Genomic DNA, 18,507 nt, shown 5'->3' with positions numbered 1-18,507 from the left:
ATGGCAAAAATATGTATGATATATGTTTACAAATGACTCCAGAGATTATTTATAAAACTGCAAAATTGTGTCGCTTGGGGGCAGACCGGTATGCAGAAGACACATGTTAATGTGAATTCATGCAACCTGGATGGTTTACCAGGCTAGGTGTAGCCTATCTAGGGAGTATCATGATCCAAAGATTGCAAGAATTTTATTTTTTCTTGTATGGGCAAAACGTAAAGCGATCTGGTATAGTACCACCATGAGGTCCATTTGAATAATGTGGGGTCTAACTTCCTTGGCCTACTGGCAGCCTGAATGAAAAATTTGCTTCTATTGGTCTAGTAGACTCCAAGATTAGCTCTGGATTCACAGACACACAGATAAGACATGGACGAAAACAGGGTGGTGGAGATAATCATCACATCTTAACAGTCTATATTAATTTCAGAGTCTCTATAGGTTGTGCCAATGTAGCCAATAATCCTCTATTGCATTCCGGATAATATACAATCATGCTAGACTATCAAACAAGCTGCTCATCTTGTTCTTTTTAATATACTTATATAAATACATTTGTTTAAGGCATGCTTGATTTTGGCTTTTACCCCTTTGTGTTTCAACACAAACAAGCAAGCTGTTGGAGTCACAGAAACAATGGAAGTAGAAAAAGAGGAGGAAAAAAAAAACAGTCAAAACAGGTGGAGGTGACAGTCCAAAGTTAAATACAAGCAGGAAACAAAGTGACAGTTTGAACAATATTAATGCTACCCCTGTTTAGGCAATCTGTGAAATGTTGGCAGTGTAGCATCTGGCATGGCCTTTGAAAAATTCAACCAATAGAACTGCTTATAACATTTATGTAATAAATAAGTTAGGACCGGAGTAATCTGAAAACATATACCGTACAAAACACAAGGTTATATGTTGTTGCAGTAATTACTTCAAAGCCTTAAGAAAAATCTATTTCAACAATGTTTCAGATCTTAAAATAATGATCAAGTGGTAGATTAATGAGAATATCAATCAAATCACTGTCTGTGTAATGGTAGTACATTCTCTATTTAACTATGGACTTTTGATGCAAATATACTGTAATTTATTTGAGTTAATTTAATTACAATTTAAAGAAAGTTGATTGTTGATCTATAGTATACAAATTTGAAAGCAGCTTGGCCAATGTTACAATAATCAACTTGAACAGAAATCTTCTGCTGTAGAAAGCATACATTTTTGTTTGGACAAACATTGCATTTTCCACACATCACATAAGATACATAGATAAAAGATACATACAAAGGATGTAAATTTGTCCAGATTGGCAACATTCTGATAAAATAGTCTCTCCTAATCAACAATCCAAGTTAATGGTGCAATATTGTAAAAATACTTGTGGGATTGACTCATTCATGATTTGCTTAATGTTACATTGTTAAGCAATGTTTAAATGCTTGATGTCAGACAGTAGTCAGTCATACTTCCCCATTGCATACAACGTGTCCAAAATATAACAGGTAACAATATCAAACACTTTTTCAGAAGACAAGCTTTGGGTTAATACGGCATGTGTTTGTTTTATTAAACGCTTCCATTATAGGGAGCAGGTCAATTACAGTGTGACCTTTGGATAGTGAGCCCTCTCCAGAAGTACAAATAATGAATAAAATTACCGGGAAGCAGTGAGAGGCAGTCACCCTGACCTCCACAGGTTATTCAGTCACAATCAGAGAAGCTTCTTCTTAGCCCACATTAAAGCTGCAACACATTTGAATGAAAACAGTATTTTGACCAATCTGTAGAGTACGTTAAGATACAACTAGCACATCTTCAGGGGTTGGAGGTGCTCTCCCTACTCTTACATTGAAGAATTTAGACCCTGGTGTTGGTTAGGACACATACTGGTTAACAAGTAGCCCTGTCTGAAGCTCATAAGCCCCATATCAGCCCCTGTCCAAGTGCAGAGTCTCTCTTAAATGAGTGGTAGATGGTGATTTGGTCACCCACACACACACACACACACACACACACACACACACACACACACACACACACACACACACACACACACACACACACACACACACACACACACACACACACACACACACACACACACACACACACACACACACACACACACACACAGGAAAACTGTGTTTGAATCTCAGATGTTACAGTTGCAATCAACTCTCTCATCAGGACAACATAACATTTACAGACTGCAATTTTAACACAACTTTTAAGTAGGAGCACCCAATACTTGCAATATGCTGCTGTGAAGACATCATGTGACAGTGACAAAGATGAACAAAAAAATAGCAGTCTTGATAACAAAAATAAAAATCATACTTGAATAAAATAAGTGGCTGCTGCTAGATTCATTTCAGAGACAGAAGCTACAGTGGCAATGAGTGCAACGGTAGTGTAAGAATAAGAGTTTAAGGCAATACTGGTAAGCACCACACCACCACATCTGAATGATATCACAAGCGAGATATCTGGGATTCCAAGGGGTTCATTCAAAGAGGGCAGAGGTGTTTTCATTTGTCCTGCATTTTTTCCAGAATTGGAACAATCATGTCAAATTTAGGCCTCTTGGCTGGGTCTTCGTTCATGCATATCTTCATAAGCTTGCAGATGTGGGGCGAAATCCCAGGAGGGATGGTAGGTCTCAGGCCCTCTAAAGCAACCTAAAGGCAAAACAGACAGTATTAGGTGCTGTAGAGAAGGACCTGCTTAGCTCATTGAGTGCCAGAATTGCCAGAATTATTTCAGAATGATGTTGTCCCAGTGCCAGAGTTTTTTTCACAGAAAATAAAAAGTGCTTAGGAAGTGAGATACAGCCTTTTTCATTTCTAAGTTAAACAAGGAGTGGATGGAGCTGCAAATCTTCAGATGATGATATCTTGGGTTCTGAATATGTTTTTTTTTTAAAAACACGTCAAACACGTCATTGGCACGTTGAGCCATAGCGGTAAAAACACGTGAAACACGTTAATGGCACTCAATGAGTTAAAATACACATTTGGCAAATACACATTTGCAAAATTAGGCTTCACATTGTTTCTGCATTGAGTGTATTGAAAGTTTGGAGTAAAAGCATATCATAACAAGTCTCAAGTGTGAGTATACAGTATACAACACAGTTTAGTGGCCCTACTACATACTTTCATGCCTATCTCCATGTTCGACAGGTCAGCGAAAGGCACTTCTCTTGTGACCAACTCCCAGAGCAGCACAGCAAAGCTCCACATGTCAGCTGAACGACGGTTGATCTCCTCAGGCTTCTTCTGGAGGGCTGGACCAAGAGCACCAAGTTAACATAACACTAGCAACATGTACGCAGCAATGTTTCTTTTTTTGGCAAACATACATTTCTATATTCTTCCTAAGAAAAGTTAGTCCTCACAGGTACATCATGTCTTTGGACAGTAAAATAGTGTCTAATCACTTTTTTCCATATTTAAACATTTCATAAGCAACGGTGCACAATGAATTTGGTATTTAAAATAAAGATTACAAGGTTTGATTTAAAGTTATTCAGCTATACCAAATAAAGAGTTAAAGAAATAATGGTTTTGATCATAGTCTCCCAAATTATGCAACAAAATTCAACAATAAATGACATATACCTCATCATAGTCATAGTCAGACAAATAGTAATGTTTTGGTAGTCATTTTCCCCTTGGTTCTTAGGGTATAAAAGACTTGATACATTCTTCTCATGTTCATTTTCCAGTCATTCTCCTTGCGTTTCAATTTATATCTTTTTAGGATGTATAAATCAACAATGGGATGTGCCAGAATGTTAAACAAAGACAACTGAAGTAATTGTTTTTTGGAGTCAAAGAAGAATGATTGTGAAGTCAGTACTCAGCTTCAATTATTAAACCACAACCCAAGCCAGAGAAATGTTGGGAGTCACGGGATCCGACCTGAATTTCAACAGCCACATTAAGACAAAACTCAGCCTGCTATCACCTTCTGAATATATTAAGGATTAAAGGACTTCTGTCTCAGCAGGATTTTGAAAAACCTGTCCATGCATTTATCTTCAGCAGACTCAACTATTATAGCTTTGTCTTTATAGGTCTCCAACTGCAGTTGATACAGAACGCTGCTCGAGTCCTAACTATTCTCAAGAAAGTGGACCATATCACTCCAGTTCATTACACTGGCTTCCTGTCTCTCAAATAAATTGTTTCAAGATACTACAGTTGGTCTATAAAGCATTTAAAATAAATAAATAAATAAAGCATCGAATTTATGCATCAGATATCTGCAACAAATCCCCAAAAACCTCAGGTCTCAATTATTATTTCTTTAATAAAAAATGATTTCTTCTGCACTGTAATTGTATTCTTATTCTTTGTAATATATCCTGTAGTCCTTTTATAATGCAGTTCTTTTTCACTGTCTTGATGTTTGGTGTCTTAATGATTCAATTGCATACAGCTTTGAAATACGCAGAGGCAGTATAGAGCTTCCTATATCCTTCTTTTGTTCTTGAGCGTTCACTTCAGGTACTTATTTCACGAGCCAGGCCTACCTTCAGGGGCTACCCATGCAGGAGAGTACATCCTGCCAGGACACTGGAAGGAGAACTTGACGTCTGCCATGCTGATCCTAGCAGTCATGTCCTCGTCTATCTGCAGACACATGAACAGAAGAGTCTCTTTGACATATAAAGGATGCCACCAACAAGCTGCTCAAGGTGGTGCAGGGGCAAAGTAACTGTCCACCACAGCGGAATCTAGGGGTTCAAATCCACCACGGAGAATCCGGCTTGGCAGAGTGTCTATACAAATACAACTGGACGTGTTCGGGGGAGGGAAGGGCGATCTCTGTCGGTGTGCTAGTGACTCTTACGGGCTGGGGGCGTGCCTGTCAACGGGGGTGTTGAACAGCACTATGTCATCCTGGAGGGGGCTCCTCACTGGCAAGTGAACCAGTAGTGCACAATAGCAGTGGCAACACAGAAATGTGTGGGGAGGCACAACGACTAAATATAATTAGCATTATATTCATGCACCCGGGTCCGATCTCATTTTATTCAGAAAGGCTAACACATAATTATCTACAGTAACTTAATCATACTACCATTATCATTACACGTCATGCTCAGTATTGCCTTGAAAAACTGTCTTACCATAACACTCTTGCTGTTGAGACAGTGGCGAGGTATCATAGGTTCAAGTGTGTGCAAGAAGGCCATTCCACAGGCAATGTCCAGGGCAAACTTCACTGCCTGTGTCTGGTCCACCACAAAATCTGAATGACCAACAACAAATTCACATGTCAGCTATTTGCACACATCATCAATAACTCTTTTACTTATTACTACTTAACAGACAGTGATAAGACCATGTAATGACACACACTAAGTGCTGCACTGTAAATGACAGATCCAGCCTTACCACTGTAATAGGTGATATGTTAAGGCTTTGTGAGCGGAGAAGTACAGTACTCACTGGTGCCCTCATGCAGCACGTTGTAGAGCGAACCATAAGGCATCCAGTGTGTGATGATGATGGGGTGAGGGGCGGGTGGACACTGACATGCTCCCAACATGGGCAGCACATTCGGGTGGGAAAATATCCTGGGATGAGCCAAGGAGGGACGGGGACAGGGGAGAGAGGTAGATGAGACAGAAAGCGGCAAACACACATATGATTCCACATAAACAGGAGGCTTACGTGAAGTGCAAATCCGAAATAAAAAAATCAAAATAGTCTCGGATCAATGAAATGCAAACAGAGAAATGAATAACAGAGACAATAGAGGACAAAGACACCAAACAGAGTTGAATCGCCAATATTAACCTGAGCTTGGGATACTCCTCATTGAAGTCTCTGCTTTTCCTCGTGGTCCAGTCACGAACTTTTAGCACTTTAACAATTATTTCATTCCCTTGCCAGCGCCCTTGCCACAGCTATGGAAAAGAGGTAGAGAACAAGGTTCATTACTAACTAACTAAGACAACACTGCTTTGCATTAATACAAACACTAATTGTAACCGATTCATTTAATCAGCTATATCAGAACATCCACAATGAAACAAAATAAATTTAAAAAAAATACCTCTCCAGAATGGTTCTCGTTTATCTTTGCCACAAGGGAGAGCTGTTTATAGTCAATTCCCGCATGTTTGTTCAAAGTGCCATTGCCTGCAAACACAGGATGCAGACAAGTTGAGTAATAAATAACTCTGACAAAGGCCCTATTTTTCACATGAAATTTAACCCACAACTTATCTAACATATATTGATAAGCAAGTTCAAATACAGTGGAAATTTCAGAAGACACTTTAGGAACTACCAGGGGGACCTTGAGCACATTTTCCATGCATGTGTGCTGCACACTGCTTCCACACATTGAAAAACAAGCCATGGAAACCCGCCAGCTAATATACTGCACAAACTGTGTGTTTGTGCATTTGTGAGACTTACGGGGTCGAGTTCTAGTGGTGCCTTTCCAGAATGTGTCCTTAAACGGAATCTTGGTTAAGTTCTGTCCCAATTTTTCTGCTTTCTCTGAGAAGAAATTGGACGCAAGTAAGTCAAAATGCAAATCAAGGGATAAACCTCTGAAATCTAAACACTGTAGACAGTTTAAAGACTAGACAATGTGAGTACCTTTGAGAAGTTCTCGCAGGTGAGGTTTTGCCTTGTCCAGGGGAGTTTCTCCATATTTGTTACAGATGCTCACCTGGGCTCCATTAGTCACCAGGTCCTAAAGGAGAGAAGTTTCAAAGACTCACTGTTCAAACGGCCATCATGGTAGTAGTAATCAACATTAAACAGAAATATGTCCCAGTAATGACCACCAGAGGGTGCACTAACCTCAGCCACCAGATCTTGGCCCCAGAAGCAGGCATAATGCAGTGGTGTATTGCCATGCTCATTGGCAGTATTTGTGTCAGCTTTGCACTGGATAAGCTAAAGCACAGAGAGACGATTGTACACAAAACAAGACTGGTCAGATTGTGTTTGGACTGTATACAGATATGGAATTATTGCCACCTATGATAAGCCTGGATGATGATGTTCTTGTTGCCTGTGGTAACATTCCACACTGCCATGTCTAATATTAAACTGCATAATGATCACCAGCAGCAATTTAACCACTTAAGCCCTATATACTTTGTTTACTGGAGTCCCCCAGGTGTCTATACTACTTGGTCCCCTCATGGTTCCCTCTACACCAAATCTCATAATAACAGATCAACAAGCTCACTACACGTCACAACTCGTTGTGAGCTTGTAGATCGGCTATTTTCGCAGAATATTTGCGTATTATGCCATGCCTAGAACAGGGACAATAGGGTTTGTGTGGTTAAACAAACAAAAAAGCTAAAACTAAAATAGAAGGAAACAGGAAAGCTAATAGACAACAGTAGCAAATGTCTTAAAACGTTAACATTAATAGCATTTTATTCCGTATGGCAGAGTAAATGCCCTATATGTTTTAAGGCTATACATATTACACAGATATTTAATCATTTAGGCCTCAGCGCCATTGTAACTTTGAATGTTTATAATATTGATTAGTTTACAATTAAGTACTCAATGATAAACTGCACTTCAAACAATAGGCATCTGAACCTACTCAAATGCACTTGTGAATCTTTTCAAATGAACCATAACCTTAATTACTATGGATTTACAATGCATCCTAACCCCAATTAATATGGATTTACAACGTACTTAAAGAACTGCAGAAGTACTTGTCTGCTACTTTTTAAACACTTTCTGGTGAACTTGGAGAGCTTGCGTAAATGTTAAAAAAAAAGAAAATAAAGAAAAATGGAAAATGCATTGTTTCATAGAATACTGTAATTGTTCCAGCCTCTATTTTCCTTCACAAGTAGTAACCTAGTTTTATAGCCTCTTTGCGCAACAGTCATCAAAATATTTAATTTATACTCCAACATTGACAACCTCTGCCAGCACTGCCCTCTTTGTGAAATGACTTATTTAGTTATGAGCTACAAGAACAGACAAGACTTGTTGTTCAGTAGAGTTCCTAGGTTTCATAAGACATACTTAAAGGGCTACATCAACATTTGGGGAAAATGTAATTGACGCACCCTTTACATGAGAAGAAATTAGAGATAAACATTTTTGTGCCTCTAGAATAAAGTTTGCTCTGCTTACCTTTAGCACATCATATATTTATTGTAGTGTAGTAGTTAGTATAATCTTAAAAGAAATAAATACAGACTTTACACCAGAGATTATTTTATCCAATCCATCAGATAGGTTGCAGAAAGACTTTAGGTTGCCAGAACATATAGATGTATCCTTTTTCAGTCATTAGTGGTGAGAGGTACAAACACTAATATGATGGATATTTATTCCACTCATCTTTAAATAAAGCTGAGCCTATGTGAGAACAGTTTGAAATCCTATGAAGCTTATAGTCATGAATCCTGATTGGTGATCCTAGATCAGCACACCTCCTCTGCTGAGGTTCTCACTGAACTTGTGAGGCAGTCTGCACATGCTCTGCGTGTTTGCACGGGCCTCACCTTGCCCACAATGTCACGATGGCCGTGGCTGGCAGCCAGATGCAGAGGCGTGTCATCTCCTCGGTTCATGACGTTAATGCGAGCCCCTCTCATGATGAGCATGTCCACCACGCTGGAGCGGCCCTCCCTGCATGCCCAGTGGAGGGGACTGAAGCCATGGTCGTCCCTATAACAAGAGAACACAACACAGGCTAAACAGAAGCCTAAAACGAACCCAAAATGACATACAGTACTTTGCAAGTAATGATGCAGCAAATAAGTTTTATTTTATTTAATTCATGAATGGCCTGAAGGGAAATATTACAGCCTCAACACAATTGGTTATTCTCGCTGAGCAATAGTAGCGTAGTTATCTTCCTCCAAGGAGCCTTTCTTGTAGTAAACCTTTTACAATTCCAAGAAGTACTAGTACAGAGTGGCAATGCTCCCAAACGCATAGTCATGAAGGTGCGATAAGCCTTTAAGCCAAACTACTTTTGCATTAACGACTGTCCCTAATGTATGAATACACACACTGACTGCCTTAAGGTAAGCCCTCAAATAGCTTATAGGCCTTAAAGGAGGAGAAATGACCCTGCATAATTAAGTAAACTTTGAGCAATTCACAGTAGGGCCACAAAGCACAGCTGTGTGAGCACATAAAGGGAAGTAGTGGCTTGTGTCAGATTAAGTAATTCTATCATTCTCTCCTCTGTAAAAAAGAGGGGGAAAAAATAGTTAAAAGACCCCAAGATCTGAATAACAGAAATCAGGAAAGGGGAGTGAAACAAACTAAGGGTGACTAGAATATTATCTGCCAACCTTATAATAAGGTCCAGAGACTTCCTTCGGCACAGTTACGCATACACACATACATACACACACTCTCCAGCTGCTCTGCACCATTATGTCATCATAATCTCGTTCCTAATACTCTCCTCTCTGCCTGGCCTTTGTCCCACCCTCCACCATCAGAGCCTCTTCAAATCTTTTTCCAAGAGTATAGCTGGCAATTCGTCCCATTTTCCACTCACTCCCGAATTTTGATATGGCTCTCACACAGGCTTACTATTTGTGTGAAGACGATGCACAATCCTCTGGCCTCCATATTAATGAAGTTAGACGAGTTGAAATTCATAATGGGGGGTGGGATCATGTTTTCCTGTAACAGAGAACTGTGGGGGTATTGTGACATTAGAAGGAATCTAAACCCTCTGCCCTCACCACCAATGCACAGTTTGCATTAATGCAGGCTCACACGCATACATATCCCCAGCAGTGGTCCAGTGAGAACAGCCTCTGAGGCCCACAGAGACCCTCAGTCCTGGGACACACATTCATCTGTGCATCTGGGTGACCTGCTGCAGCAATACCGGACTTGCCCTGGAGTGCAATTTCCTCCGGGAACGAGGGGGTCAATGCCTGCCGACTCATTAGTGAAGGCGACAAGAGTGAAGGTCTTTGCATAGTAAAAGTGTCGAAATACAGACTCCATTATGCTTCACAGCCCCAAAGAAATAAAGAAAAATATAAAAGGGAGTTTAACATAGGGCGGTTAGTAGCTAATTAGATAGAAGGCAGTGGTCATAGCCTACGAATGGAGTTCAGTGCCGGGGTTTTCACCCTCTCCCCCTTCAACTGGATGATTTATTTCAGGCACTTCCACCTGCCGACAGCACTCAGATTGGCAGACGGATGAGCCCGGCAAAGAGACCCAATCTACACTCTGTGTTTGGGCACTGACCGTCACCGTCAGGCCACAAAAGAAGAGAAATGGGATGGAGAACAGATTCATATAAAGAGATGTCATCCATACAGAATAACAACGCAACAAAAAGACCATAAACATAAGATGATATGATGAGTCAAGCTTCCTATTACAGAGTCGCACAAATGTCACATGACTTATGAGCCTACTCAGTAAGTCACGCTTAATTTATACTAAGTATAATGGTGTTGCTAGGTAGCCTTGTAAATCACCCCGGTCGCGGAAATCACATTGCCTCTGCTGAAATCAAATGAAATGTGATTTCCGCGACCGGAGTGGTTTACCAGGCTAGTTGCTAGGCATAAAATAGCAGATATACAAGCTCAAAATGCACCGTGATGAAATGGGTTGTGAGTTTGTAGATCAGGTACTTTCTGCAAGGGACACAGTCAGTCGTACAATGAAGTATAAATCAGGCTTAAGAGACCTTTTACTATTCCAATGAACAAAGGCTGCTGGATTACCATCAGCTGGCCATATAGAGGCTGGAGTCTGACCTGTCCCTAACAGACAAAATGTTAGAGATGACCCCATGGTACCTGGGGAAGCCAAGCCCAGCCCCACTGTCAGTTCAGACCCAGCAAAATCATAGTGGAAAGTACTGGGCTCCTCCCTTGTGCTACACGTCACATTTTTCGAGCACATTTTAGATATACATTAAAGTTTAAATATTCTCAGCTTGAATAAAAATGTTCTCGTGTGATTCATTATTTTATCACTCGTGTTACACACTCGTTACACACGCAGGTCCGGCTCCACATGTTTTTTGCAAGTGTCTTGCAACTAGTGACGCGTCTTGGCGTGATCAGCCTTAAAGAATTAAAGAGTCAGTGGCTCTCTCGACAGGTGCTCTTTGGTGAAACACGTAGGTAATGGTATACATGAAAACAAAAGGTGCAGGAAGTACTGCTTTGTTTCCCCAATGCTACAAACTGCAGACTAACAAGGAAAATAATTCCAAGGAACTCCGTCATCAGAAGAATTCATTTTTAATAGAGCAGGGCATCAGGGTCTGAAAGGTTTGGCTACTTCCATATTTCCTTCTAGCTCAATTCTAGAGGCTCAACAGAAAGCCATGCTAACCATGGATAACACACTCCTAGCCAATCAAAACACTAAAGGAGTCACTCCACTATAAGAATTTAGAGCACAACCAAAAAACAAGTAGGGTATTATGAGGGGGAGCGAGAAGGTTGGGCACTGAGACTCGCTACTTAAACTTTGTGATAAACACCATTTCCATTATCAGGACAATACTGGTGGTCTGGCATGTGGCATTATTTAATATGACTCACTGCATTACTGTTGACCATTTGAGCATACCGTAGTTTGTTTGGTCTTCGAGGAAGCCAATGTTTAACATTCATTTCAGTACTGTATCGAAAATACAACTTTCAGAGACTTGAAATTTGACCGACATAGGTAATCCAACACATTTTATTTTTCGTCACATTTTGTTTTAGTACAAAACAATATTCAAATGCTTGTGACTCATTTGAATGACTTTAGACAAAATTCGAATGTACAAGAGCCCCTACTCCTAAAAATTAACCAATACACGGCACAAAAGTCTACAGTATATTTATGTATGATAAATAGTCATAACCATTTGTAGACAATAAACCAGTTGTTTAGACCAGCATGGTGCTCTAGTCTAAACTAATGTGAATCCCACAAATCTAGTGTTCTGTTTTAAAAGCAATGTTATATTTGGTCTCCCTGATGATTTATGGAGGATAGTTTATTCTTGCGTAGAAAATTGCAAAGCCAGCAGCATTGTAAATCTATAATATGGCCTCCCTTTTTCCAAACTTTATAATTAACTCTTCTCAACCAGCAGGAAATGCAGAGGGGAAATGAGTGGCACTATCTAATACCACTGGGAGACGAATACCGGAAACACTACAGTGAAACAGGGGAATGTGATATGCTCTACTTGTACATTCCTTCAGCAAAAAATTCTGACACTTCACGGTTGCATGCATACATAGATGAGAATTCAGAATTGTCTGCACCGTCACGCAAATCCTCATAACTCTTTAGGGCCTGCCCACTACAATAATGTCCTCCCCCTGTTCCCTTGAGGCCTGTGTGTTTCTGTTATTCCTTGTATGGAGATTCAGATTCATTCCACTACTACTATTCCACAGCATTGTACTACTACTTTGTCCTGGATTCACATTTGAGTAAACCGACTGACACCGACAGAAATAAGCAAGGTTAATACTATAGTCAAAAAGGTGGATATTGAGAAGTTTAGGCCTAAGAAACGGCAAGGCATGGAGGCGAAATGTATATCTTGAATCCTACAGTACTGCAGGGGAAAATGCCAGAGTTGCTGTGTTTACCCCATTGGGAAACATATATCAACCAGGAAAAGGAACTTGACATGCAATCAGTTAATGGAAAATAATTTAGGTCTACATGTGGGGGTGCACCCACTTCAGCTCAACCCATAGCAAAATAACAGAGCAAAAAAATGATCACTTGTGAAAATTGTTAGAGTGAAAGGGAAATACTACAAATGTATGCACAAGTACTCTAAATGTTTGTCATTTGAACGTAATTCTCTCCAGGGCAAAACAAAGCATTTTCCACATGAGAAATTAGCTTGATTCTACATGCTGCTGATAGCTAATGATCAAGTCCTTTCAATAGCACACATCTCAATGCACTTTCAGGGTGCAATGTGGACTTCTATTCAGAACACTTGTGGAATAGTGTGTCAGCACAAAAAAACTAAATCAATTACCTTCTTGTTTAATCTGAATAAAAACCCATTAAATCCAGGACAAATGACATAAAATGACAACTTTCCCTTGAAAAAGTAATTGCGGTAGTTTCAACTTCTACTGAATGGCTTTCTGGAGTCATTCAAGGATAGAGGAGGCCAGACGAGGACTTCATACTATCAAATGGAATATTCTTAATAATAGCCTGATATAAGTCCTATATATATATATATATAGCCTCTCATGTTTTACTGCACCAAGTGTGGATTAGTTTCTGCTACCAAGGATACCTTATGCATGACAGCATAGGATTATTTGTGTCTTCATACAGTAGTTCCTCTCCATCTAAAAGACTAAAGGTAAAAAACTAAATGCACTCCGTAAATAAAGACTAAAGAAAAAAAGGGAGTGGTTATGAGTAAATTACAGCAAAACAGGGGACCCATGAGAAAGTCATGTGTCCAGAAGGAAATGGGTTCCTCAGGTCAGGATCACATGAGAATAGGGCAGATGGTCAGGATCACATGAGAATAGGGCAGATGTAGATTTCTATTTATTTATTTTTAAATCAATGGTGCAACAGTTATATAAATTAAATTGATTATAATGCATGCCCCACTAAGCTATGCATTACCTGTTGTCAGAATACCCGTTGTACCCGTCTGTCTGTGTCTCCCTTTTATGCCCCTATAGTTGTTGGTTCAGGGGCCTGATGTTGTCCTTCTAATGTGTGAGAGGCCATATTTTTTCAATTACTTTTCTTCATTTACTTTATAAAAATGTTTTAATTACCAAAATATAAATAAAAAAGCATTAGAAGGACAATATCAGTCATCAGAACCAAGGACATTTGTTGTCAATGAATCCAACATGATTAAAATGGAGTTACAATGGGTTTTTATAAGAGGGAAGGCGTGTCTGATCAAATGAAAATCAAATATCTAAATATTGAATCAAGCAACTAAAAAACTGTCTGTCTGCACAAAAAAGCCAAAATGACTCCAGAAGTCTTTTAAAGTGGAACACCCCTTTAAGTGGCAAGGTGGGCTGAACTGGCATTGCAAACAACCTCTGTGCTTCACTCAAACATGGATGACATGACACTTGGCCTCCAAGCAAAGTTGCTTCAGGCAGTGTGGTAGAATTCTCTCAGCTGAGCATCATTGACAAGTTTATGGAACCACAACAAAAAGCGGCAAACGACATTCGTCAGTTCACAGAATGGCTGAGTAATGGCAGCCAGCAGCACATGCTGCCTGCATCCTCAAACTCCTTCTCTACACTGTCAGGAAATCCCAACTGGACTACGCTTGTGTTTGTTAAGGGCGCGCTCCCACCGCACTTTTATTTTACCTCTGGGACGGAATCTGCCAATGCTTTGTCAATGCAAATGCATGGATTCATGGTCTTGTGCATTTTTCCCAGAATCCACACATTTGCATTCACAAAGCATTGGCAGATTCCACCCCAGAGGTAAAATAAAAGTGCGGTGGGAGCGCGCCCTAAGGCAGTTTTTCAGAACAGTACATGTTGTTGCTCAAGTTCGTCTTAAGCCACACAGCTGATTCTGGCAGAACTTCAAACCAACTTGGCAGAACAGGGGCCCAAGAAAATACAGGCATGACAGTATTTGATTCTAGTGGTCATTGATTTGTGTCATTATGCTGTTCAGCAAGTAACAGACTCATTGTTTCTCATTTCTCATCGTCTTCGTGAATAAATAAGGCTGTGATAAACAAGTCACATTAGATCAGTTTTCATAAACAGAAAGGTGACAAATTAAAGGAAGAACCTGGATAAAAATGTGTGGAAAGGAATGTAGATGCTTCCATTGATGGTGTACTGCAGAATAAGGTTTTACAGTTAACATACTGTACTGTCATGCTCTGCGGGCATAAGCCCAGCTGACCTTGATTTTGGATCAAGAAAGATGGCAAGAGAAAAATATCTAAATGACCATGAAAGAAGATGGTTCATTATTGGATGGTAGTTGGTAGGAGCTTCATTCACAAACACTGCTAAATTAGCACTATCAATTAGCTGGCCAAATATTTAGGGACTTGAAAGTGTTCAACATCACTACTTTCCTATCAGCAAGAGAGAAAAAAAAAAAAGGTTTTCAAAGAAAGTGACACACTTGACTCACCCTTGATTGAGATCATTTTCTGTGTTGTCCAACCATAGACGAACTGCAACAGCATTGCCTTCTCTGCATTGTGTAAATATATCATCCATGATGACTGGATTACCCTGCCTGTTATGTTGCACTTGCACTTCTGGGGGCAAGTAAGGGGCAGGGTAGGAATGACTGGGACAAACAAAGAGGCAACCAGAGGGAAATCAAATGTGGCCTGGTAGGCATTCGACCCTCATCTGGGATGATCACTTGGCACACACAGACCTAGAAGAGAAGAAGGAACATTCAAGTTTTATTAGTTACAGTTAACACCCAATATCCATTAGCTAGTGCTAGTGTACATAACAAAATAACCAAGATCATTTCCAGTTTTTATTCTGAATTATCTCAACTAATGCTAGAATGATAACAGCGGGCACTTGGGTGGCGCAGTGGTTAAGTCCCTGTCCACCACCACGGAGGCTGTGGGTTCAAATCCACTGTGGTGTAACCGGCTTTGTCGGGCGTCTATACAAACACAATTGGCCCGTGTTCGGGGCAGGGAAGCCGGGCGGGTGATATTGGTCATTGCATGTACTCCTACGGGCTGGGGCAGCACCTGTCAACGGGGGGTGTTGGGTAGGTAAAGTAGGTGGGGGCTCCTCACTGGCAGGTGAGAGTCAATAGGATACAACAGCAGTGCCAACACAGAAATGTGTGTGGGGAGGAATCAATTGGCAAAACGACTAAATTAGGGAGGAAAAGTAATTGGCTACTCATAAAAAAAAGAAAAGAATGGTAACAGCAATGTTATGACACAACACAGCCAGGAGGTTAACAAGAAACTTGGGGTGTGCATTCTGTGCAATGCTATCTACAGTTAACCGTTCAGGGTGTGTATGCAGCTGACTGATCAGAGTTTAGCAATGATGTGATTCAACACTTAAGTTGGTCATGATGACTGACTCACAACAACCTCTGTGCTGTTGTACTGTATGATTTCTCTGACTCAATGTGAGCAAACTTTTACGAATTTAACTTTTAGCCCAGATATAAGGACGATTAACACGACACGTAGACCAAACTTCACTTGTCATTAACTCTTTCACAAAAACAAAGAAAAGAAAATATCAAATATTTCGTCTCTGGATAACATCCAGTTCTACACAGCAACATCTGATCTGATGGAAGCTAACAGTTCCACTTCCAACATTGCCCAATAGCTCCATAAACAATTACTTCAAGAGTTAAGAAATAACACATTTTGTAATACCTGTATACTATATATAGATAGGCTACTTATGCCCTCATAGTATCGTGAAACGGTCCATAAAGTGTCTGTTATGTTAGAATCATAGGATAGAATCATAGACTGTATAAACAGCTTTGGCTTCAGTCACTTTTGCTACAGTGTTGCCATATTTAGTGAGAGAAATAAGCAACCAGGTCTAGGGAAGCATAACCTCGCGTCACCAGTCTTTCCACCTCGGAGGAAAAAGGGAAGCAAGCCCAAAGGAAGCAACTAGGCCAAATGCATCACTTTAAAGTTTAAACCTACCGCTATTTGAAAACAGCCGATCTACAAGCGACGCGTTGTGAGCTTGTGAGCTTGATCTGCTATTTTCAAAAACTCTTGCAATAAAATGTGGAATATTTGGAATATGTTATGAAATATTCTAACACAAATGCTCCCTTGGGCACAAAACATTTTCATGGAAATATTTGAGAACTAGTTTAAATAACAATTAAAATTAAAAGCCCTAAATAAGCAAGTACACTTTAGAGACAAGCCCCCAAAAAAACACAACAACTAACAAATATTTACAAGCAACTATACAGAAAAAGAACCCAAAGTAGCTTATAATAAGCCGACATGGCAACACTGGTTTGCTAACAAGCTAACTGACCGAGTTGTCTTGACGCTTGATGAGAAACGGAAGCATAAAACCATCCTTTAGAGCTTTTAAACAACACAATAAGAGACAAATAAGAGATTCTTAGGCAAGAAGAGACCTACCGGCTATGTTCAAATGTACGCGGCCATCTAATGACACAAAAAAATCATGTAAAATACATGTATATCCTCCATAAGATTGAATGCACAATCAGATTGAACGCCGTGCTACGTCCACACCCTCCGCTCCGTACGTGGTAACTATTTGGAAGTATACATCCCATAGCGCGGAGGGATGCTCTTCACGCCATTGGCTCACGCCGTTGGCTAGTAAACAGTGACGAGGACAAATTAAAAATTCATCAAATATTTCTAGGAGATCAAATGTATAATATACTTCACAAACAGTCAGTCTGTAATACAAATCGATAGATTCAAGAAAAAAGAAGAAGTAAAAACCATGACAAAAACACAGTTGCCTAACAACCAACTAGCCAATCAGAGCACAACCTATCCTACCTTCAAGCTATGGGATCCAGACTGTACAAAATATTTAGCGCCCTCTATCAGACAGCAAGCTGCAAAGTATTCACTCCCCCAGGCTACATTTTTACATTATTTTGCAGTGGTGGAAAAAGTATTCACATCATTTACTTTTTTATTTTATTATTTACTCTGTTACAAGTAAAAGTCTGCAATTAAAAATGTACTTGAGTAAAAGTAAAAAAATATTGGTATCAAAATGTACTTAAAGTACCAAAAGTAGACAGTACTCATTATGCAGAATGTCCCATTCCACAAGTTTTTAAATGTATAAAATATCAAAAAAAAAATTGAAAACAGCCGATCCACAAGCTCACAATGCATGCATCGCGGCGCATTGTGAGCTTGTAGATCTGCTATTTTCAAATGGCCGAAATATATGAGCTGAAGTTGCTATTGTTTTCAAATAATTATAGTGGAGTAAAAGTACAATATTTGCCTCTGAGATGTAGTGGAGTAGAAAAGTAAAACTACGGAAAATTGTATTTCTACATTGCAGTATTGATACTTTTACTTCATAAAAAATAGTACTTTTTACCACCACTGCATTTCTACCGAGTGTAGTTCATAACATCCCAATCATAAACTCGGTATCCCATGAGCCTTCACGGTACTGCGTCATTGACATGCGCTGCGGAAGCATGCTTTCAGTTCTGTTGTGATCAGCTCCGTTCCGTCAGCAACGATAGGACATCCGGTTTTTGAGCTAGCAACAATAAGGTTTCCGGTTGCCTTCAAAATAAGATCATACAATTTTAATGTTTTTCAAAAGACACAAATCTATTTTAAAAATACATTTATGATGTGTGTCTTTTAAATGGCGCATACTAGAACACTTCTAATTGCCAGGTTTTTTTTTAAAGACACACATTTATTGAAAAAATACATTTATGATGTATGTCTTTTAAATGGCTTAAACTAGAGCAGTGGTTCTCAAACTTTTTCATGTCAAGGACCCCCAAA

The 18,507-nt window shown here is 39.7% G+C and overlaps 1 protein-coding gene across 1 annotated transcript; it reads right to left on the bottom strand.

Annotated features, from left to right (window-relative positions):
• Positions 1–521: 521 nt before the first annotated feature.
• Positions 522–17,254, bottom strand: LOC311050289 (scaffold protein ILK). Its single transcript, XM_084064296.1, has 13 exons — positions 17,125–17,254; positions 15,138–15,392; positions 8,513–8,678; positions 6,825–6,920; positions 6,618–6,714; positions 6,432–6,515; positions 6,064–6,149; positions 5,805–5,914; positions 5,454–5,581; positions 5,132–5,253; positions 4,532–4,631; positions 3,150–3,280; positions 522–2,672 (listed from the first exon to the last, which is right to left on the bottom strand). The coding sequence occupies exons 2-13, from the start codon at positions 15,224–15,226 to the stop codon at positions 2,523–2,525; spliced, it is 1,359 nt and encodes a 452-aa protein (XP_083920422.1). The 5' UTR covers positions 15,227–15,392; positions 17,125–17,254; the 3' UTR covers positions 522–2,522.
• Positions 17,255–18,507: the final 1,253 nt, after the last annotated feature.

Source organism: Gymnoscopelus microlampas (assembly GCF_963454915.1).
Source record: "Gymnoscopelus microlampas genome assembly, chromosome: 8".
Classification (NCBI taxonomy): Eukaryota; Metazoa; Chordata; class Actinopteri; order Myctophiformes; family Myctophidae; genus Gymnoscopelus; species Gymnoscopelus microlampas.
The sequence above is the reverse complement of the archived record's forward strand: the minus strand, read 5'-3'. Positions and strand labels throughout refer to the sequence as shown.